The sequence below is a fragment of the Erpetoichthys calabaricus genome, chromosome 4 (genome assembly GCF_900747795.2).
Source record: "Erpetoichthys calabaricus chromosome 4, fErpCal1.3, whole genome shotgun sequence".
NCBI lineage: Eukaryota > Metazoa > Chordata > Cladistia > Polypteriformes > Polypteridae > Erpetoichthys > Erpetoichthys calabaricus.
This window is the reverse complement of record NC_041397.2, coordinates 170,573,003-170,597,147: the sequence shown is the minus strand read 5'-3', so window position 1 is coordinate 170,597,147 and position 24,145 is coordinate 170,573,003. Positions and strand designations below refer to the sequence as shown.

General features: G+C 38.2%; 1 protein-coding gene across 1 annotated transcript in view; it reads right to left on the bottom strand.

Annotated features, from left to right (window-relative positions):
* Window positions 1–4,134: 4,134 nt before the first annotated feature.
* The window catches only part of LOC127527414 (uncharacterized), a 173,958-nt gene continuing 153,947 nt past the window's right edge, over window positions 4,135–24,145 (bottom strand). The window contains exon 2 of the mRNA XM_051926081.1: window positions 4,135–5,436. Within this exon, the coding sequence (XP_051782041.1) occupies window positions 4,756–5,436 (681 nt within the window). The 3' untranslated portion in view covers window positions 4,135–4,755. The remainder of the gene's footprint in view (window positions 5,437–24,145) is intronic.

Below are 24,145 nucleotides of genomic sequence, written 5' to 3'. Positions count from 1 at the left end.
TTCGTTTTTTTTTCCTATATCTTTGCCACATGGAACTTTTTAAACTAAGTCTAAAGAAAGCTGTGTAAAATTAAGCTGTTGGAACTCATAAGGTTTATACAACTAAATGGGAGCAACCAAGGTAATGGAACAAAATGTTGTATAAAAGCTCATTTGTGAAGTACAAAGAGTAAACTTACTACTGAGAAATCAAATGTCAAGTAAAGTGACAAATTTGAATCGAAACAATGAAAAAGAAGTTAAAGGGTTTTCATTAGCTTGGTGTAATTTATTTTTATAGCTTAATACCACCTACTCGTTAAAGATAATTTTGAAAAGATCTGAAACAATTAGATGTCAATAGTTAAGTCTCATAAAAGAACTCCCCACTGCTTTGCTGAAACATTCTGGAATGACTTGTCAAGAGCAGATTTTTCCATACAGATTAGGCAGTCACAGCAATCCTGTTGTTTTGATACAAAACAGTAAAAAATCAAAATTATTCTAATAAAAAATAAGAAAAAAAAAAAACTTAGAAATTACATGTTCTGTTCCCTCATAAGCCCCTCTCGACAGCTGGATGTGCTTATCACACTCCTCAGTGATTTTAATGTTTGTGGGAGTGACAGAGAATATCCAGAAGATTATGGGCGTTAGGAAAGACAACTCACTGGGCCCAAGGCCATCATACAGTATATTAATATTAAACTGCAAAGTGTGCCACACTGAAAGAAAATTAACCATTTTTTAATTCAAAATATTTCTTCTCTTTATATTATTACAAAAATACAAGTGATTGTCTGTAAATACTGACAACTCCAAACTCAGAATATTTTAAGGATCTAATAAACCAACATAAACTTGTGTTACCTTTAATACATTTTACGTTTATTTGTCACATTCCCACTCCTTCAGTAGCATGCTTTTTTTAGCAACATTTAGAGAAAAGTAAAAAATGTAAATACTGTAAAAATATATTGAGCATTTTAATAATAGGAAATTGATTACATCTTGCCTGAAGAAGGGGCCTGAGTTGCCTCGAAAACTTGCATATTGTAATCTTTCTAGTTAGCCAATAAAAGGTGTCATTTTGCTTGGCTTTTCTCTACATTCATAATGGCTAACACGGTACAACACCCTAGTACTACGGTTAATTTGAAAATGAAACATATCAACTGCTTAAATATCACTAACAATCTTTTGATTTTCTGAATCTGTTTATTCTGGTTAGAGCTTTGGAGAAACCTAACTGTGGTATGGCTGATTCTACTACAGCACTTGAGTTTTTAAGCTGCATTTGCATGTTCTCCCTGTGTCTGCTGGAGGCTGTTACAGATCTAAATAAATAAAAGTTCTTTCTGGAACATTCATGTGGATGGATCTTTGGGAACCAAAAATGGTTCCCTTATGGTATCACACTGAGGATCAACTCAGGTACCTTTATTTTTAAGAGTGTGGGTCAAGTAAGGCAAAACCCTCTTACATATATAAGGAGAATCTGCTTGTTCCATAATGGCAGTGACGGGACTAGGATTCAGACTCAGTGTACTGGTAACAAACTGCGCAGCCACACATCAGGAACAATGATTTGTGCTTTCTATTGATTCCTGAGGACTAGTATGGGGCTACATAGTTGTTGGATATGCAGGTAAGTAGTCTAAGCATGTGACAAAACTACTACTATTAAAATGGATCAAATTAAATATAACAGTTGATCTGATGACATGTTTTAGAATTTAAGAAGATAAACACTGCTAGAGTGAGGAATTCCCCCAGCACTTCCTGTGACAGCTGCAGGTCTCCTTGAATCTTTGAATGCTTATATAAAAAGCTAGGCATTTCTAGGACTCCTGGCCTCGATATTTGCATTTTGATCCAGTAGTATCATATCTTGAATATAATTCTTAAAATCATTGCTACTTTGCTGCTCAGGTTAAATGGAACTGAGACACATTTCTTGCAAGTCAGTGAAATAACAACAGCAACATTTATTTATATAGCACATTTTCATACAAAAAACGTAGCTCAAAGTGCTTTACATAATGAAGGAAAGAAAAATAAAAGACAAAGTAAGAATTAAAATAAGACAACATTAATTAATATAGAATAAGAGTAAGGTCCGATGGCCAGGGAGGACAGAATAAACAAAAAAAAAACTCCAGACGGCTGGAGAAAAAAATAAAATCTGCAGGGGTTCCAGGCCACGAGACCGCCCAGTCCCCTCTGGGCGTTCTACCAAACATAAATGAAATACTCCTTTTTGTATTTAAGTTTCTCATGGAAAGACTTGATGATGATGGTCATGCAGACTTCTGGCTTTTAATCCATCAATGTTGGAACATCACGGTGCTTTGAGTAGATGGTGGTGGCGCAGGCCGCCACCACAAAGAAACCGGAAAAAGAAACAGAAGAGAGAGTAGGGGTTAGTACGTATTTTAGAGCCACCATGAATAATTATAATGAATTGAATATACAGAGTATCAGGATTAAATTAAAGTGAAGTTATGAGAAGGCCATGTTAAAATAATGTGTTTTCAGCAGTTTTTTAAAGCACTCCACTGTATTAGCCTGGCGAATTCCTATTGGCAGGCTATTCCAGATTTTAGGTGCATAACAGCAGAAGGCCGCCTCACCACTTCTTTTAAGTTTTGCTCTTGGAATTCTAAGCAGACACTCATTTGAGGATCTAAGGTTACGATTTGGAATATAGGGCATTGTTATTTATAATCTTAGAGAAATAGCAGCGCCTCTCAAGACGGACTGTGTTATTGTACTCTGTTATTTTAACCTTCAATATTTCATAGTGGATAGTTAGTTTAGTTTTCCTCCATTTACACTCAGTTCTACGGCATGTTCTCTTTAAATCAGACACTCTTTGGGTCTTCCATGGTATAACAATGCTAGAAGATTTTTTAACTGTCTTTTCAGGTGCAACTATGTCAACAGAAGCTCTCACTTTAGTATTAAATCTTTCCACCTTACTATTTACATTATCCTCGCTATTATATTTGGCACTATAAATGGACTGATTACTTAGAATGTTTGTAAGTTTTAAAGCTGCTGATGAGTCAAAGAAGCGTTTTTTTAACAATATGCTTCTCTTGAATGTTTTCTATCATTATTTCTATATTAAATAGTAGAAGAAAATGGTCTGATAGACCAGTATCAATGACCTGCTTTACATCAACTTTTAGTCCTTTGGTAATTACTAAGTCTAACGTATGACCTGCTTTATGTGTAGGCTGATTAACGAGCTGTCTCAAATCAAAAGAGTCCAGGAGGTTCATGAATTCTTTTACTTTTTGGTCAAACTGATTATCGATATGAAAGTTAAAGTCGCCGACTATTAAGAGTGTGTCATAGTTCATAATTAAAATTGACATTAAGTCTGAGAATTCCTCAAAGAAAGACTTAGGAGGTCTAAACACTGTGGCACGCGGCTGGGGGTGGTACCCAGCCGGGACGCCCAAGAGGACCGGAGGAGGGCTCACGCCTCCTCCAGACCACGAAGGGGCGACCGCCCTGGTTGCTGTGGGGACCACGGGTACAGATCTTTGAAGCTCAACCCTGTAGGGGCCCGTGGTCACCGCCAGGGGGAGCCCCAATGCCTGGAGAGCCCTGGACCTCAGCACTTCCGCCACACCAGTGCTTCCAGGGATGCAGCCGGCGCTTCCGCCACACTGGGGCGTGTCGGTGGAAGATTGCCGGAGCACTCCTGGAGCACATCCGGGGGACAATAAAAGGGGCCACCTCCCTTCATTCAGGGCTGGAGTCAGGTGGAAGAGGACGAGGTCTGGGAGAGGAAAGGCATTGTGGAAAGAGGCCTGGACTTTGGGGTGATTGGTGCTGCGGCACTGGGTTGCGCACTTTAATATTCTGTGTAAATAGTGTAAATAAACGTGTGTTGGGTGACATGAACGTGTCCGTCTGTCTGTGTCCGGGCTGTTTCCTACAACACGGGTAATACTAGAACGTGAGAATCTCCATGAATAACAACGGCTAGATACTCAAAGGACTTGAATTTACCAAAACTGACATCTTTACACCAAGCCACCGCCTCTTTTTCCTTGGAAATCTGCACGAGTAAAACTGTAATCCGGAGGTGCAGATTCGATTAGAATAGCCGCGCCATCTGAGCTAAACCACATTTCACTTAGTGCAATAAAATCCATTTTTCTATCACTAATAAGATCATTGATAAAAAACATCTTGTTAGTTAAAGCTCTAATATTTAATAGTACCATATTTAATGTTTCGGATGGGGCAGAGCTGAATTCTATGTGCGTTATTGGTATTTGGAACAGAAACTAAGTTATTTTTGTTAGTGCCGCTCTGTGTGTATTTTTTATTTAATCTATATTCTGTTTTTATAGTTTTAATACATTGTTCATCTAAAGTAGTAATTGTAATTAAATTATTGGTGTTTATGCCGCACTGTCTAGATTTTCTACGTGCATTGAGATTGGTTATTAGAGTATTAATGTTGTGCACTTTTACGGAAGATTTTGTTAAGCAATTATCATGTCCTAGCAAAGCAATAGCATTATGGAAGGGATTAAGAGTAGAAATAGATAGTCAAGATAGACAAATTACCTTAGCGATGTTTTCGGAGAGGACCCGGGCGCCGAATCTATTCGGATGCAGGCCATCCCGCTTGAAGAAATGCGGCCTTTCCCAGAAGAGGTCCCAGTTGTCGATGAACCCGATGTCTTGATTCTCGCAGAAGCCTTTCAGCCAGTTGTTTAATCCCAATAGATGACTGTAGTATTCATTTGATCATCTGAAGAGAGGTAGTGGACCCGAAATGAAGATCCTTGCTGATGGGGTCCTCTCCTTTGTGTCTTTAATTAGTGCTGCGAAGTCAGCCTTGAGAATCTCCGACTGTCGGTGCCTTATGTCATTTACGCCGGCGTGTAATACAATGGATTCCACTGCCCTGTTCTTGTGCTTTTCGTAGATTGTCGGCGCACATCTCATTATATCTCGGACACGAGCACCGGAAAAACAAGAAACAAAAGATTTCCGATTAGGGCATGCGACTTTGAGGTTTCTTACAATCGAATCACCTACCACAATTACATCACCTGGGGTTGAAGGCAAACTGGGGACGCGGAGAGAGTCGAACCGGTTCTGGGTCAAGATGTTCACCTGTGCCGATGGAGGTGTTCTAGCCTTGAACCCCCGCCGGCATAGCTGAAACACGCCGAGGTCTTCATCTGTGTCATCATCACTCCTACGAGGTGCGGGGGTGAAGCTTACTTGTCCTTGGAAGTGAGCGGCACAACGCGGGGTTGATGTTATGTCGATTTCAGATGGCAAGGATGGTTTATTCAGCAGCCGAGCCTTCAAATCCCTAAGGTACCTTTGTCTGGACAGGAGTTTCTGAATCTGTTTGTCGAGTGCCTGGAGTTCTTCTACGACGATGGCAACACGATTCATCTCACTGTCGGCCATTGTCTGCTTCTGCTTCCGCTTCGTGCCCTAGGAAAGAATGAGAGAGATTGGTTAGCTTGTCACTAACCAAAATAAAACACCAAGCAATTATTTTTTTGTTAATTCTACATGTTAATTTTATTTTATTTATTTTTGACTTTGTATAGGTATATGCCTATACACTAGATAGAACTGTAGTTAAAACCAAAAGCAGGAGTCATAACAAGGCAAAGCCCTATATGCACACACAGAAGCGGGCAGACAGGATAGAAGCTGAAGGCAGTGGATGCTTCATGTTTGAGTAGGCTGTGCAGGCTTCAGATATGTCCTGGGCTGGCAGATTACACAGACCAGACAAATAGATTGCAAAGCCATCAACTGTCAAGGACTAGGATTTGTCGTCTTTGTAGAAAGACAATGTCAATTGTGCTGAGGACCACACGTGACACAAGACAGTCACAACTTTGCTATGTAAGCAACCAAGAAAAAATAGAAGTCACCAGAAAGCTACTATGGCCAGCTCGTTAGGACTGAACCACCACCGTAAACAGACCCGTGGTGCAAGTAGAACTGGAGTTACAACCAGAAAAATGTACAACCTTTAGGAATGTAATAGATGGAGCCAGGTAGATAAAAAAAATGGAATTATCATACACTGCTGCACTGCCACGCATACTTGCATGCAAACAAATAAATAAAACCAAAAGTATTTAATATGAAAAAAACATGCAGCTGAGTCACCAAGACTTTTTAATGGACAAATAAAAAGAAACAATATGTGACACAAGAAAATCATGTGAAATCCTATCACATCCAGGCTATATGGTCAAATCCACAAGTATGTGCTTTCCTCACTCATCCTACATGGTGAGACATGTGCATCTGTCTGAATATAAACAATATAGCAATTAAAAAAAAATAAGAATAACCTAAGACCTTAAAATTATCCAAACCTATTTTTAAAATAGCTATAAACTGATTACGCAAACACATCCATGGGAAAAGTATGTGGCTATGCTCATTGCTCCACAGAGTCAAATCCCATGTTCTTGAATCTCTAAAACAATGTAAGCCCCCTAAAAAAACGATCAATTAATGGGTTCAACTTATTTTTAAACCTGACACATAATAATGCATTGGCAATCTCTTTCATGAGAGGCCATGGTAACCACAAAACAAGCAGGAAAACATTTAGAAGTTAAAAGTTTCTGGCCAAAAAGAAAATAAAAAAACACAAAAAACTAAAAAGATTGAAAAGAGAGAAAACATAATGAGAAATAAAAAAAAAAGATGATGTGCAAAAAATTGAAAAATATAACAAGTTAATCAAAAGATCAAAATCAAAGTAAAGGTGAAAAACACTTGTTAAAATGAAAGAAGCAAGAATCAAAACCCGAGATTCATAACTGCAGTTTATTATATACAGACATCTTTAGTGGAAGATGTGACTTTTGCTCTCCTGAAAACTTCAGTCCAATTTCTTCTAAAGTGATCTTGATCACTAATCAATAAATGACATGAATAACTAATAATGGAAAAGTTTAGGTAGTAATATTAGTTCAAAGACTACAAAGATAACAAAAATAAGGAAAATGAAATACTCTGAATAAAGCTTGATTGGAAAGAATAAACATCTAACAATCAAACTAATTAGCCAATTAGTTGTAAATGATAAACAAAAGAAAATGATTTTTTCATGATAACTTAGTAATAGTCAGGCATCTTGTGAAAGATTTCCTTAAAATACAGAACATGAATTGCTATGGATGCTAGCCTTGGGATGCTGCACCAGACACATGAGACAAAATGGACACACCATTCAGACAGATGCAACTGATTCTGTAAGCAGAATGTGCCACCAGTACATTGTAACTCTAGTTTCAAAGCACCATGGTCTCCCACACAGTAATTGGACCTATTCTGAAAACACTGTAACACTACAATTTCTACTTAACAAATGCTGTCCTAAAAATGCAAATATCATTTTGCTACAATATGATGAAGTTAATGTAGATTTAATGTAGATTTAGAAATTTTTGTACGACTAGGTCACTGCAAATAAACAGCTATGGTTGTGGATCCTGTCATGCACAAATAACAAAAAGGAGATGCAGACCTCCAAAAAATAACATCAACTTGCATTCTTCATAGATCTGGGCCGCTTAGTTCCAAACACCAAAGGAAGGCATCTGATTTGCACAGGCCTAAAAATAAGGCAAGGGCTTTTATATATCAAAGTTCAAAAATATTAATGAAATGGAAGTGAGGAAAACAGTTTAAAAAATAATTAATATACAAACTAATATTTATTATTTATTAAATATTTAAAATAATATGCAAAATAATATTTAAAAGTAACAAAAATATTGAATAGATAGAAACACACTTGAATCTGTGATGAAGTTCTGGCAGAAACATAACAGTTACCTTCAGCCCCATTAGAAATCAGTCCAACAAAACATACAAGTCAGATGGCCACTAAGGAAAGAAGAATAAAAAAACCCTTAACAGCATCCCTGTTATGAACTCTTTTTGGATTTCTAGCAAACTGAATACACTTCATTCATATTTTAATGATCACATTGTTCCTGTCATGGCAACATGGAATGCAAGGCAGGCATGCTCACTTTAACTTGACTCAACTCAGGGCCAAGGACTTGACCAGTGCTTTTGTTGCACTAATACTTGAACCAAACACATCAGTTTTGTGTTAGAAGGCTAGCAGGTATATTTGAATAATAAGCAGGAGAAGAGGCAAAATCAAAAAATGCAAAAAATAATCAAAATCAGAAAAGACAGGAATACTGCAACAAAGCCAAAACGTGAGAGAGAAATCAAGGTTGTATTATCGTAGTATTTCCCTCAAGTTTGTTACCATGTTGGTCTATTGTTGCACTTTAAGATTAACACACACATACATAGATATACACATACACACAGAAACTCAACAGTGCCCTATGAATGACACACACACAGCTGGTTAATCACTAGCATTTAAAACTACAGAAGTGCCTTATGAATAACACAACTTCTCACTCTCCTACGACTTCATGAGACTTACATACACACAGACCCTAATCACAACAGTGCCCCAGGAATGACACACACATAACTGGTTAACCTCTAGCACTTTAAACCGCACAAGTGCCTTAGGAATAACACAGCCTGTCACTCTCTTAGCACTTCAAGAGATATACTTATTATCGGCAGGAACAACATACAATGTTTTAAAGATATCTCAGACCTAAATATTACTTTTGGTCTCCAAGAATACATTTAAACATACAAAGCCTCATCATCCTTGACTATAGGCCATTTATCAGCCAAGAATGCCTTACTTTACATACTGTTCCCTACTTTTGGGTGGAGCTCTCACCCTCAGCCCTTAATAACCCTCGCAGCATAGAGGTAATGGCAAATCTCCAGCTGTACCACGTGCTCAAAGAAATCTACCTTATTACTTCAATCACTCTAAACATTAAGACAAAGTATAGAAAGTTAAAAGCAGCATGGTCTTTATTACAGGAATAATAATAGCAGTAGAATAAAGAATAATAGAAAATAGGACTGATAGTAAAGTCTGGATATACAGTATATAGTCTTTAGAAAAAGCTTACGAAAAAGTAAAGATGACAAGGATGAATGTCACATGGGGCTTGTGATCTAGCACTTGTAGTTGTTCATGAGATGCTTTTCTGATGATCAGAAGGAAACGGCCGCATGTTGCCTACGCCCTCTTCTGACGTCGCTCTGTTCCCTTTTCCTGAAGTCTTTGTCCCTTCATCTTCCTACCTCCTATGTCGCCCTTCAGACGAGGCATGTTTATTTTAAAATTCTACTGGCGAGTTTTGCAAGATGTGATTGTTAGGTATTCTGATTGGCTGGCTGTCAATATGATGAATGAATTCACTGTCTGTTTTCCCAAACAATAAAACTTTTTTGATGTTACTTAATACCTCTTCCTTTCCCAGGCTGTAAAATAATTTAGCTACTTGTTGTCCCAGATACCCAGGTTATAAACTAATCAATAGCCTTAGGCACCAACATGTCTTCCTTTCTTTGTTAGAACAGCTGTTTTAAAAATGTGGTACTACTGGGAAGAGGATATGTTTTGATGTGTCCTGAAGGTAGTTCATCTGTTCTTGTCTTGTGCAAAATATAATGAAAATACAAAGCGAAAATTTATAGATTTTGTACTCCACAACAAAGGTCAAAGTGGAAATATGAGTCAATAAACATACTGTATAATCAAGCAAAAGATTTAAAAGGTCAAAGAGAGGTAATATTTTGAATCCACAAACTTGGATAGAAAAATAAACTTTTTGATGACTATTAAACCCATTGCATTGTTGACAAATGTCACATCCTTTGAATATATGCCCATAACAATGCAAGAAACTTCCTAATGATGAAGACACAAAATGGCATTGAGCGTGAAACGACAAAATGGCAGCAAAACAGCCAAAATAAATGTATACAATTGAAACCAAGCCACCAGACAGCAAACTAGATAGATAGATAGATAGATAGATAGATAGATAGATAGATAGATAGATAGATAGATAGATAGATAGATAGATAGATAGATAGATAGATAGATAGATAGATAGATACTTTATTGATCCCAAGGGGAAATTCACAATAAGTTGACTACTTGAATAGACGAGTCTTGGTGTGTAAAAATCCATGTCCACGTTGTAATAGTATAAGTGTCCAGGGAACGAATCCACATAAAAGAAAGTGATAGGAGTGATCAATAAAAAATAATAAAGAGAAAAATAAAAGGTAGAAAAATAAAGTTGTACACGGAGCTGCTGAAAAGGCTGCCACTCTCGGCAGCGCCTGAGTCATCAACATGACCTAATGGTAGATTTTTTTCTATAGGGAATTGTCATATTGTTTCCTCATTCAGTCAAGATTTGCCCACTTGAATAGAGGTTGTACTCTTGGCATCTTTCACCATGATGTTGGGTTATGTCAGCAAGCAGACGGAGTTTTGAGAGTGAGCTAGAAACACAGACAAAGGTCAGTGCTGGCAGATACAAAGCACAAGCATCAAAGCCAAAACAAGAGACATAAATAGTGGATGCAAAAAACAATAGCAAAGAAGCTGTTAGCCAAACTTCTGTTAGTAAAAGAGTTTTAAAGAGCGATTAGAAAATAATTTTGAGTCCACAATGTGATTGAGGAAATAAAATCTAGGGGGATTTTTTCACACATCATGTCGTGCCATGTCCTCAGAGGATGCACCCTTAACAAAGGACATCTTTGCACTAACTGCAGTAACTCCAAAATGGAGGCAAGCAAATCAAGATGGCAGGTGCAACAGTCCAAAAATTATTTAACTATCACAAGTGAAAAAGAATCACCACAAATGGCTGTCAATGATTTAAAACAAAATTATCAGAACCAATAGAGAAAAACACTTGAAAACTCAAAAAGGAATTCTATCCTAATACCTTAGGAATATCACTAAGAACAAAAATTTAGAAATACATTTTTACTCTTGCTCAGTGTGAAGTCCCCTGTTGCACTATCCAAAGGACAGGCTTGGTGGCACATTCTATGTAGAGAATTTTTCACCGAAAATTCAAATCAAAACCATTTGTCCTTTGCGCAAAATGGGACATCTTCAATATAAGATGAGCTGAAAACTATTGTGTGTTTTATTAAATAAACAATTATTGTACAAGTAAAAAACAGCATAATTTAAGGACATAAAAACAAAAGTATTTACAATATTAAAGGACACTTCAAATGTTTTTGCAGTTTGATGATCATTTGCATAAATAGAAATTGTGGAATTGAGTACGCATAAAAAAAAAAAAAAAAAACAGATCTTGGTATTTTATATGCATGCCAAAATCCAAACTCTGCTCACCACAATTTGCCATCATTTTCAATAGATAGTCTTTCTAAAGGCCTTCCAGCATCTTTTCTAAGAACTAATGTAACATTTCTAGTGGGCTTTAAAAGTGCTAACATAAATGTGCTGCTTTTTCGGGAGAGGCTTGATGATCAGAGCTAGTATACAAACATAGACCAGAAAAAAGTAGGATTTAAGAAACATCTACAAATCACTCATTACTCTATTACAAAGAAGTGGAAAATACCATATAATTTTCTACTTGCTCAGTCCAAACAAAGGATGTTCCAAGTAGGGCAATCAACAACGGTGCACTCGAGGGGCCAGATCATTGGCTTCCTTTGTCTTACATCTGCTAGTATTTTCTGAATTGCTAAACCTTCTGTGCAAAAAAGAAAAAAAAGATTTTTTTAAAAATCTGTCAAGACATTTTGCATTATTTACCCTAACACATATGCAAGGTTTCCATTTTGTCAAAGAGGGTCCATCTTCAAAGAAACATTTTCAAACCTTAGCAGAAACTGCAGACTACTGCCAGGAAGAATCAGTCATGTGGCTGGGTCCTTGAAGGTATGTGCTGATAATTAGTTGCATGCCAGTATGTTTATCATGCACGCAAAAAATATGAATGTTAAATGGCCATTTATCAATGAACAATGTTTATGAAATGAGGATATTTTATATTACAGATGTGCATAGCAGACTATGACAAGAATGTTTCTGTTGCTGTAGCAAACAACTAGATGAATTTGAAATAAATCAGCCAGTTGGGTCCATGTGTATTTAATAAACAATCGCTGCTTCAGTTTCCTTCCCAATCGTTTCCTGTTGCTCCAAGCAAGTTTTAAATCAAAGGTCATAGGCAGTGTGGCCCAACGGTTAACGCCATAGATGTTAAACAAAAGGGTTGCTTGTGTCCAGACATGAGTTACCTACATGTGCTTGTCAGAAATACTTTGGTGAAGCTGTAATTAAACATGCTACTGTAAGGAAAATAGACTAAATACCTAAAACATAATTGCTGCTCTAATATTTATAAATAAATCTACATTAGCCATAAAATATCCCATCATCTTCAGAAAATAATGTCAAATGATTAGATATATTTAGTTGCATGATAAAATAATACTAATCAGTTTGACCAAAGGGTGAAATTTCACAATCAAGCCACCAGGAAATTCAACAGTTTGTATTGCCTGTTCTCCCAGGGGTGCACATAATATGCACGTAAAGTTCATTGCCATTAATCACTGTTGGGCTTAAACCCACATATACAACCATCTAGCTTAAACTGTAATTTTATAAACTTAAAATGCTGCTGTAACTTACGTTAAAATAAAATATCCCTAAAGTTCTCCAAAACATCTACTGAAATGAGAACCAAAACATTTCTGTCTTAAGTTGCTGGATTTGCAAATTCCACAATACTTGTAACAAAAAGCTCTTATTTAAAAGAACAGGACAGATGAAGGCACACCTAATTTTTAATGTACTGAAGGTGCACAGGTTAACAACTTAAACAGAACATTATATCTCCTTTTAACTATACTTAAGCCAGATTTGCAATTGTGAAAAGGGCTGAGCCATGTGGTGGTTTAGGGTGGTCGGCTAAACAAAGCACCTGCCTCTAGCTCTTATCTGCTAAAATGAATTGGCCATAGCATGTGGTTCTTAGAGTCTCTGGAATCCTAGCATGAATAATCTAATGGAGTTGGTGTCTCTGTGAGGATTTGTAGACTCCATATTAATGTGGAATCTAAGTGCTGATGGACAACACGCAAGTACTTCTCACTCTTCTTCATTCTTGGGATGGTCACAAACACTACAATGTTTAAAGGTTTTAATGAACAATTAGCCTTGAATAACTCATTTTAATAAATGTAATTCTATTAGTGCAAGAAACAGCAATAAACACTTATCTCCATTTTGAAAACATTAATCAAACTGTACATTTTAAAGACTGTTATTAAAGACATTATAATCATTAACAGTTCCAGGCCATCTCCTAGAACATTAACATACAAATTCACAGACTACCTGACATATTACATAGTATGTGTACATTCATAGGCTGTTCATATTACAAAGATAATTTATAATGTTTTATTGTTGGAAAGAAATAGTTACATCTGTGATCTCCTTGTTTACATTTCAACTATAAATTTGCATATAATTGTATTTTCATCACAAACAGAAACAAAGTAAAATCAGCAATGTACAGTATATGTTATACCTTTCCCCATCTAGAAAGAGAAAAATAGTAATAATCAAATGCTGACAAGTAGCTCGTTCTAAAGATGCTTTATCAGGAATAAGCCAGAAATCCAAGTGCTTCCATATCCACTAGTTGACAAGCATAACTAATCAATTTTGTATGCGTTACCCTTCAGGCTAAGAAAATACTATTCAGAAGAAGTTACTAATAAGAAAGAAGTTGTTTCTATTGATAGGAAAATAAGTAACAAGCTGCTTAAGTTTGCAGATGATACCAACATAGGTGGGTTGGCAGAAAATCTAGAATCCATTAAAATCATTACATAGGGACATGGACAGCATACAGGCTTGGATAGATTTGTGGCAGATGAAATTTACTGTAAGTAAATGTAAACTGGTGTGGTGCTGAGGCGTTGCCCACTGTACGGCAGCACTCGGGTCCTAATTTGAGGCGGCCCATCCGGGTAGGTGCCTGGAATGTCTTGTCTCTCCAGCATGACGTTCATCTTCCTCGGCTGTCGGAGTAGCTGTGTAAACTCCGCATTTCAGTGGTGGCACTCACTGAGGTTCACAGAACTGGGACTGGCCAGATCTCTGTAGGTGGGTACACCTTTTATTGGTCTGGTCACTCTGATGGCTGTCATATTCAGGGAGTAGCTGTAGCGGATCGGCTTCTTCCGATGGTGTCTGATGTCACTTTTTTCAAAGAACGTATTATGAGACTCAGATCACAGCACTCTCTGGGTACCTTGTCTGTGATCTCAGTGTAGGCTCCAACCGTGGTGAGTGATGTCTCAGTGAGGGATACATTTTATTCACAACTTCACACAGTGCTTGACGGGTGCATGCATGGTGACAATCCATTGGTCATGGGTGACTTCAGTGCAGTCACTGGTGCGGACAGGGCTGGCTATGAGTATTGTCTTAGCCCCCATGGGTCTGGTGACCGTGGTGAAAGTGGCTCCATGTTCCTTGACTTTGGAAAAGTGAATAGTTGGATCCTGGTTCCACAACCCTGAGCCGCATCGTTGGACTTGGTACTCCAATACTGGTAGTGCTGTAAAGAAGATCAATCACATCCTTGTGGGCAGATGCTGAAAGCTCTTAGAAAACTGCAGGATCTACAAAAGTGCCCAGTTTGTGAATTCTGACCAAAGACTTGTTGTTGCTACTCTGAAGATCCAGCTTAGTTCCAGTAGAGTACCACGTACTAGGAAAATGAGGCTGGACCTGGCCATACTCCAAGATCAGGCTGTTTCTGATGAGTTTGCACGCAGTTTGTGTGAGGAATTTACAGATTTGGGTGAAACTGCCGATCCTAATGTGATGTGGAAAACCTTCTGTGACAAGACCCTGAAAGTTGCTAAGAGTTGTGTTGGTGTTACTGGTGTTCCCAGAAGGAGGTGTTTCATCTGGCAGGGCACTCTGGATATGATTGAGAGCATGGCTTGATGGCAACTCTAGTCTGTACCGGAACTGGGAGCGAGGGCTCTGATGGCAGATAAGGAGGCGTTTGTTAGAGGAATCTGTGAGTAAGTGACACACCATCTATAGTGGCCAACGTCCTCCTTACAGAGGAATCAAAGCATTACACACATCCAAATCTGTTCCTCGGAGAGTTGCAGTCAGGGCGGCTGATGGAACAGTCCTTACGGATAACACTGCAGTTGTGACCCGCTAGGCTGGCTACTTTGAGCAGCTGTTTAAAGCTGATCCTCCAGCTTTGATGTTGGATATCTCTTGCTCAATGGTCCTTGAGGCTGATCATTCAATTAGCTGTGAACCACTCAGTCTCACTGAGATTACACATGCGGTGAACCAACTGAGGAGAAGGAAGGCTGCAGGGATCTGTGGTATCCGGGATGAAATTCTCCAGGCTGGTGGTAAGCCTGTCCTCATGGCATTGTAAGCAATCTTTGCTTTCCATTTTTGAGACAGGCATCATTCCATCTGACTGCAAAATGGGACATTGACCCTATTGTGATAGGCGGCCAGGAACCCTGCCCCGCTGGGACGCCTGGAGGAAGGAGAGACCGGGAGAGCAGCACTTCTCTTCCCTGGGCACCTGGATGGTCCTTGATCCCTGGGGGACAGTGCTTCCGGGACACCAGGATGTGCTGACAGACCAGGGATGGTGTACACCCAGAGTGCTTCCAGGTGCAAGGGTAGCATTTCCACCACACTGGGGAGGTGAAAAGAGTGTCAGACAGAGTAATGAGTATGAAGCTGGAAATTGGAGGTGTGATGATGAATGTTGTTAGTGCATATGCCCCACAAGTTGGGTGTGCAATGGATGAGAAAGAAGATTTTTGGAGTGAGTTGGATGATTGGAACGGATTTCAATGGACATGCTGGCAAAGGGAACAGAGGAGACGAGGAGGTGATGGGTAGGTATGGTGTCAAGGAGAGGAATGAAGAAGGTCAGAGGATATTGGATATTGCCAAAAGGATGGACATGGCTGTGGTGAATATGCATTTTAAGAAGAGGGAGGAACATAGGGTGATGTACAAGAGTGGAGGAAGATGCACACAGGTAAATTATATCCTGTGCAGGAGGGTCAATATGAAGGAGACTGAAGACTGCAAAGTGTTGGCAGGGGAAAGTGTAGTTAGGCAGCATAGGATGGTGGTCTGTAGGATGACGTTCGAGATCAAGAAAAGGAGGAGAGTGAGGGCAGAGCCAAAGATCAAATGGTGGAAGTTGAAAAAGGAAAACTGCAAGGTTGAGTTCAGGGAGGAGGTAAGACAGACACTGGGTGGTAGTGAAGAGTTACCAGACAGCTGGACAACTACAGCAGAAGTAGTAAGGGTGACAAGAAGAAGGGTGCTTGACGTGACATCTGGACAGAGGAAGGAGGAAAAGGAAACCTGGTGGTGGAGTGGGTAAGTACAGGAGAGTATACAGGGAAAGTGGTTGACAAAAAAGAAGTGGGATAGTCAGAGAGATGCAGAAAGTAGACAAGAGTACAAGGAGATTAGACGTAAGGTGAAGAGAGAAGTGGCAAAGGCTAAAGAAAAGGTGTATGATGAGTTGTATGACAGGTTGGACACTAAGGAGGAAGAAAGTGACCTGTACCGATTGGCTATACAGAGAGACCGAGCTGGGAAAGATGAGCAGTAGGTTAAGGTGATAAAAGATAATGATGGAAATGTACTCACAAGCAAGTATAGTGTGTTGAATAGATGGAAAGAGTACTTTGAGAGGTTGATGAATGAAGAGAACGAGAGAGAGAGAGAAGGTTGGATGATGTGGCATTAGGGAATCAGGAGTGAAACCGATAAATAAGGAGGAAGTAAGGACAGCTGTGAAGAAGATGAAGAATGGAAAGACAGTTGGTCCAGAATACATACCTGTGGAAGCATAGAGGTGTTTAGGAGAGATGGCAGTGGAGTTTTTAATAACATTGTTTAATGGAATCTTGGAAAGTAAGAGGATGCCTGAGGAGAGGAGAAGAAGTGTACTTGTACCAATTTTTAAGAATAAAGGGGATATGCAGAGCTGTAGTAACTACAGGGGGATAAAATTAATGAGCCACAGCACGAAGTAATGGGAAAGAGTAGTGGAATCTAGGTTAAGAAGGGAGGTGATGATTAGTGTGCAGCAGTATGGTTTCATGCCAGGAAAGAGCACCTCAGATGCGATGTTTGCTCTGAGTGTGTTGATAGAGAAGTATAGAGAAGGCCAGAAGGAGTTGCATTACTTCTTTGTGGACCTGGAGAAAGCATATGACAAGGTACCTTGAGAGAATTGTGGTATTGTATGAGGAAGTTGGGAATGGCAGAGAAGTACTGTATGTAAGAGTTGTACAGGATATGTATGAGAGAAGCATGACAGTAGTGAGGGCTGCGGTAGGAGAGACGGATGCATTCATCGTGGAGGTGGGATTATATCAGGGATCGGCTCTGAGCCCTTTCCTATTTGCAGTGGTGATGGACAGGTTGACAGACGAGATTAGCCAGAACTGTGATTAGATCTGGACTATGATGTTTGCTGATGACATTGTGATCTGTAGCATAGGGAGAAGGTTGAAAAGACCCTGGAGTGGTGGTGATATGCTCTTTAGAGGAGAGGAATGAAGGTCAGTAGGAACAAGATAGAATACATGTGTGTAAATGAGAGGGAGGTCAGTGAAATGGTGAGGATGCATGGAGTAGAGCTGGCAAAGGTGGATGGGTTTAAATACTGTACTTGGGATCAACAGTATTGAGTAACGGGGATTGTGGAAAAGAGGTGAAATAGAGAGTGCAGGCAGGGTGGAATGGGTTGAGAAGAGTATCAGGAATAATTTGTGACATACGGGTATCAGCAAGAGTGAAAGGGAAGGTCTACAGGACGGTAGTGAGACCAGCAATGTTATATGGGTTGTAAATAGTGGCACTGATCAAAAAACAGGAGACAGAGCTGGAGGTGACAGAGTTAAAGATGCTAAGATTTGCATTGGGATTAGGAACGAGTAAATTAGTGGGTCAGCTCAGGTTGGACGGTTTGGAGACAAAGTCAGAGAGGCGAGGTTGCATTGGTTTGGACATGTCCAGAGGAGAGATGCTTGGTATATTGGGAAAAGAGGCAAGAGGAAAAGAGGAAGGCATAAGAGAAGGTTTATGAATCTGGGAAGAGAGGACGTGCAAGTGATGGGTGTAACAGAGCAAGAGGACAGGAAGATATGGAAAAACATGATCTGCTGTGACAACCCCTAATGGGAGCAGCCAAAAAAAGAACATGTTTATTAATGAAACATCATTATTATTCTAATAGATCGTATTACTCTGAAACCCTCTGAAGCATAGGTCTAATGTCAATGCAGAAATTGTGGTCTATTTGTTGTTGTGTTCATATCCACACTTGTATGTTAGTATAATGTTGCAGAAAGTTACTACCATTGAAAATAAACTGAATATTTGAAAATGTGATACAAAACACTCTGTGTCTTGTCACTTTACAGAGGCTAATGATTTGTGAAAAGGTTTGAAATGCACTGTCTTAGAAGTTGTTTTCCCACATCAAGGAGGAAGTGATTAAGAACAGCAATTTCTAAGGTTTATTGAATTTTCACTCTTATCATGCAGGACCCTATAGGACCTAATGAGCTAACAGAATTTGTGTATTTTCTATAAATACTCATTGTCCTCCAATTTGGTCATTCTTATGTTGGTATTCACTTCTCTTTGCTTGTCTATGAGTAGTGTAGGTTGTGGTACTGTTTTAAAAGGTATGTAAATTGATGTTTATTCTCCAGTTATAATCTATTTCCTTTTTGTAATGCCCCAATACTGTAGTGTTTTTGGTTTTCTTTTTGTTTAGCCAATTTTGGATGTTCTCCTTTGCCCTGCAAGATCTTTATCATGTGGATGCTGCAGTTTTCTTGTGGCTTCAAAACCACATTGGCTTTAGAGTGATTTTCTTATGCTTACAATTTTTAATGTAAAAGTCTTTTTTTTCTTTATTCTCAATGGCAATTTCACCTATATTCTTACCTCTGTTAGTTTATGAAGACAGTTTAAGTAGAATATGGAATACGTAATATTTTTCTAGATATTTTTTGTTGAAATTTTACACCCAGAACTCCTGTCATTGAAAAGTGGCTTGTTTCATAAGTAATGAGAGTCTGTTATGAATATATTTTTTTGTTGTAAAATGCATACTGATCATTTCATCCATCCATTATCCAACCCGCTATATCCTAACTACAGGGTCATGGGGGTCTGCTGAAGCCAATCCCAGCCAACACAGGGCGCAAGGCAGGAAGCAAACCCCGGGCAGGGCGCCAGCCATATAAATAAATTACAAAATAGAAACAAAATATATGCATGTATCCAATATTTGCATTAACCCAATATTGAAGTACGGATGAAAAATGAGAAAGAAGCAGAAATAAGCAATGACAAGCTATTTCCTACATGAGACTGCTACATTCTTGCCATCTTGCTAAAACATTAAAGTTTTAAGTGGTAGAGAGGCATGTGATGTTCTTTTCACTTTTTGCCAGTTTCCATTCTAACAACATGTTAGTATTAAATTTGTAGTTAATGTATAATAATCTTCTACAGTTTATTACAGTTTATTATGTAATTTATTACATTTGAAGCCATAACTGAATGAACTATTAGAGTGAATGTAACTCAAGGGTTAACTAAATATAATTTACAGCTGAAAGCGCAAGAGGTCTTTGCCTTATCTTAGGGAAACCACCAGCATGATTTTGCAAGGTTAGAATGAGGTAAATGAGTAACAAACACTCCACCAGAAAGTAGTGATAAACTGAATTGAAAGCCCATACACTCTTCCTATGAAGTGGTGCTAAGATCAATAGGACAATCTGCAAACCCCCCATCTTAACAATGATGGAATAATGGGAGAAATTACATGAGTCAGAAATTATTGGTGGCATTAGTTTTACATTAAACACATTTTGGAACTGTTAGGAACCAATTTCATTTAGCAGTGTAATAAAGAAAAAAAAACAACAACAAGCAAAAAAACTCTTAATATACCATTTTAGAAAGTTATATTCTGAATATTCAGAACAGGCTTCAATATATAGATTAATATAATCTACTAGAAGTATAGACAGTTCTCGAAATGTAGTAAAATAAACAACCTTTTTAAAATAAACCTGGATAAAACAGAATAAGTGATGTTTTTAAGGTTGTCCATTGTCTATTTTGTTTTACATAGAAGTAAAATCATCCAGTTTCTCCATAAAAGAGGAACATGATTTGTTACCTGGTTACTTTCTTTAAAAACATCTTCTGCACATATAATGCTTTCTCCGATTTGTCAGATGCATGGACAGTCAATTGCAAGTCCCTGTTTGCCCACAGTGATGCAAAGGGGCACTCCACCTGCCATTGTGAATTTTTCTTTTTCTCAATCATTTGACGTGGGGCACCCAAGTGTTCACTCTTTCCCTGTAAATCTATACCTAACTGGCAAGCACCTAAAATATATACACTTTTTCTAAATTATACAAAATAAGCTTGATTACACCTCAGTATATAGAATTCTAGACTTACAACTGCAGAAAATATTGAGAATATATAGTAATAAATGTGAAAATCATACAAACCCTTTAACCTTGTACTGCTTACCCAAATTTGTATCATAAAAAATTGTGAAAAACTGAAGAATCCAAAGGTTGACTTAAAGATATGCATGATACATTTGAATGCAGTACTATATTTCTATAAATTTTTCTTTCAGAATTGCCGATAGGTGCCACAGAGAGTAAACCAAAATGAAATTTAAATCAGATATGAAATCTACTTATATTGAAAACCAAAAATGAATAAACTCCTCAAATGTTCCCAAATGTCTGCCTCTCCTTAAAAACCAAATGTAGTTTCATTTGGAAAATGTGACCAAAAGTGGCTCAGATTCAGGATTGACATAAAAAAGAAATTGCTTTTCAGCAGCACACGCCAGAAAAGTGCTCTGATTTGTTTCTGGGCTTCAGCAGTCATCAGCATGTCTAGATTGCTCTGAAGGAGATCACCTTCTCTTTATTTTGTACGTCAGTGTGAAATATAGTTTTTAAGACATTTGTTTTTTCTCTTAATGTAGCAACATGTTCCTGCTTTATTCAGATTTTTTGGTATGTTTTGTCATATGCATACCAGTAATTTCATTAGAAGTAAGATTGTAAAATAAATATGTTATTAATTATCCATTAAGAATACCTTACTACTTATACCACATAATTCATCATCTTGGCTAACTATAGTATTTTATTCATCCTAATTTTAGCCACACAATGCATTTTTAATGAGTTAATTTTCTAAGTTGTCTTGAGTAGACATGCCTTCTCTTAAAAGGATAATAATGACTAGGAGCTTGCAAACCAGCTTGACTAAGATCAAGCAGTTCAAGGCAGAATGAAGCACTGAATTATGCTGGGATCAGTTCACTTCACTTGTCACATCAGATTGTTCTGATGAGGGTCACAGTGACTACAAACTGACTTGAACAGACCAGACCACACTATCTCCGTCTAATTTTTTCCAGGTCTTCTGTGGAGAAATGTAGTCCCTCTTTCAGGTCCCAGACTGTGTCCTGGGTTTCAACAACCAGGTCAAATCTGGTATTCTGTTCTGAGAAAGTAACTAGGGGTTTGTCTCATTCCAGCAGTGGTCCCAGTCTATGGTGCTCCCCTAACACTGTGCTTCTCAACCTATCATACATAGTGAGCCCAGAAACCTTGTGTAGAAATCATATTTCAGGCACTTGTGCTGAAAATTATTTCACCAAGAGCTCGTAACAATAGGAGAGGATGGGAATGGAAATACAGAATGACTAGAAAATCAAAAAACGATTTGACCCAAGGACGTAGCTTCCACTGCACTATGATAATGTGACAAAGTTGGTAATACTGTCACTGTAGTAGCAATTCAATGTTAAATCTAATTTTCACCTATACCCTCATTTATGAAGAAGAATCCTAGGTACTTTGTTGGAGAAGTTTAAGAGAAGACTGCATTTACGGAGGTTCTAGTCCTCCTCTTGAACATATTACACTAATTTACAAGGCATTGTAATGTGCCGTGGATATCATAGTCTGAATGCCAAAGACATTTCTACCAAAGAATGAAGGAAAAAGATGGATCTTCAATTCAAAAGTTCAACCACATGTGAATTGCGTTTACTGTTTATGTCCTGTGGTAATTTTTCTGGAAACATTTTTGCAGGAATTGCATGCATTTTACATGTTGTTACATAACTGACATGTGGATAAGAGTAATGTATCATTTTTTCATGGATGATTTTAACATTGTTTGCTGATGTCCAGCATAAGTTGCCATTGGTCACGTCACATTTTATCTTCGTTCTCCATGAAAAAATGAGATAAGAATTTTTTCCTGATCATCACTACTAAACACGTAGTAACATAAGTAAGTAATATATAAAACAAAATTGTTTAGATGGAATATTTCTTTAAGTTCCCATCCTTAGCTGCATATTGATATCCTGTTTATAAAAATAACCAAAAGGGTGGTGTATTAGCTTAGGGTTATTTATGTTTTCTTGTTGTTCTTGTGAAATTTAAATTATTATTTTTCCATGCATTTTCGCGACTACTGTTGGTTTTGTTTATTGTTCTGTAATTGTGTTCTATTGCTTTAAATGTCAATCTATTTCATGTGCTGTGTGGGTGGTACAATGATGTCACCACTCCTAAACACCCTCTCTGGCTAGTTAAGGTTCAGATAAAGACACTTAGGCAGTTATCCATGGAAGTTGTTGCAGTTTGTAAGTATGGTGCTTCATTAAAGTCAAGTCTGTTGTCATTATGCTCAAGGCTCTAGTTTTTGCTAACATTTATTTTCAGCCAGCTACTCCACTGTTGCCTGACACTACTTTTGATCCACCTTCTCCAGTACATACTACAGTTTCAGTTGAATCACAGTTTCCAGTTTGTGCTGCTGTGATTAAAACCCCTTTAGTTATGTATGAATTGTTTCTTCTCGTGTTGCCTTTACTTAAATTTGTTTCTCTGTATGAGCCTTCAATCTCTATTTCTGCTGGAATAATTTTTGACCCATCCACTCCCAACCTGCTTGCTGTTAATGTTGAGCCTTCACCTCCAGTTTTGACTTGCGCTGTAATGATACCCAGTTTTGGCCTCAACTGACTTGCCTGTGCATTTGGCTTGTGTTTCCACTGCAATGCCTTGATCTTCTGTTCTTGCTTTCTTTGTTCCTCCTAAGTCTGTTGCATCCCATGAAAAAGGTGTTGCTGAGGTGCTTACCTGTCCTGCTGCTGAGTGTTGCCAGAAGGTCACTGTTACCCCACTGCAAGAGTACTGAGATGGTATCACCACCAATGGACCATGACAATCAAGAGATGAGTATAAGCCACAGAAACTCACCTATTACCTTTTTTCCAACAGTTCAGTTGTTCTGCCCACTGTCCAGTTGTCCACATCATGAGGTCTTCTTGCTGTCCAGTCATCTCGTCAAGGACATGTTCTGCCTGCTGTCCAGTTGTTCCTGCCTGGATATACTCTCCTAGCAATCCAGTCATCCCTGATGAAAAGAGGGAAAAAAATACTACCTTGGTGGAATCCCAACTTCTGCCTGACACACAGACAAAAGTGTATACATAAAACATTGTAAGTAGTAATGGTTTATATTAAAGCTGTTCATGATAAACAAATGTCCCCTCTCAGCTCACACCACTCACAAGGAGGAGGTGATAAGGTTCAACCAGCATGCTTTAGTCTCTCTTAACTCATGGCTTACATCAATCACAATGCATTACAATGCAAATTAAGTGGACAGGAAAAGGAAATTACAATCAAAGAGTTAATCAGAAATTCATGCAAAATTATACACATTTGGAATGCTGAATTCGCAATTGGGAGTACAAAGCTGTTAAATGATGGAAATCCCCTAGTATATCTTTCCAACAGCACTCCGCATGTGAGACCAAAGAATCACATCATTTATTTGTATAGTAAATGCCAGTGTACTCATTGAGAAACAGTGAAATTATGGTCTGCATGAAAAGCATCAGGAATATCTTCCTCTAAATTGCAAAAAAAATAATTTCCAGGCAATGGTTTAAATCAAATGGAAGAATATTTAATAATGAAACAAAACTTTTCAAAGGTTAATAGGTACCAGCTCATACTGTTCATGATCCCCAATATTTTTTAC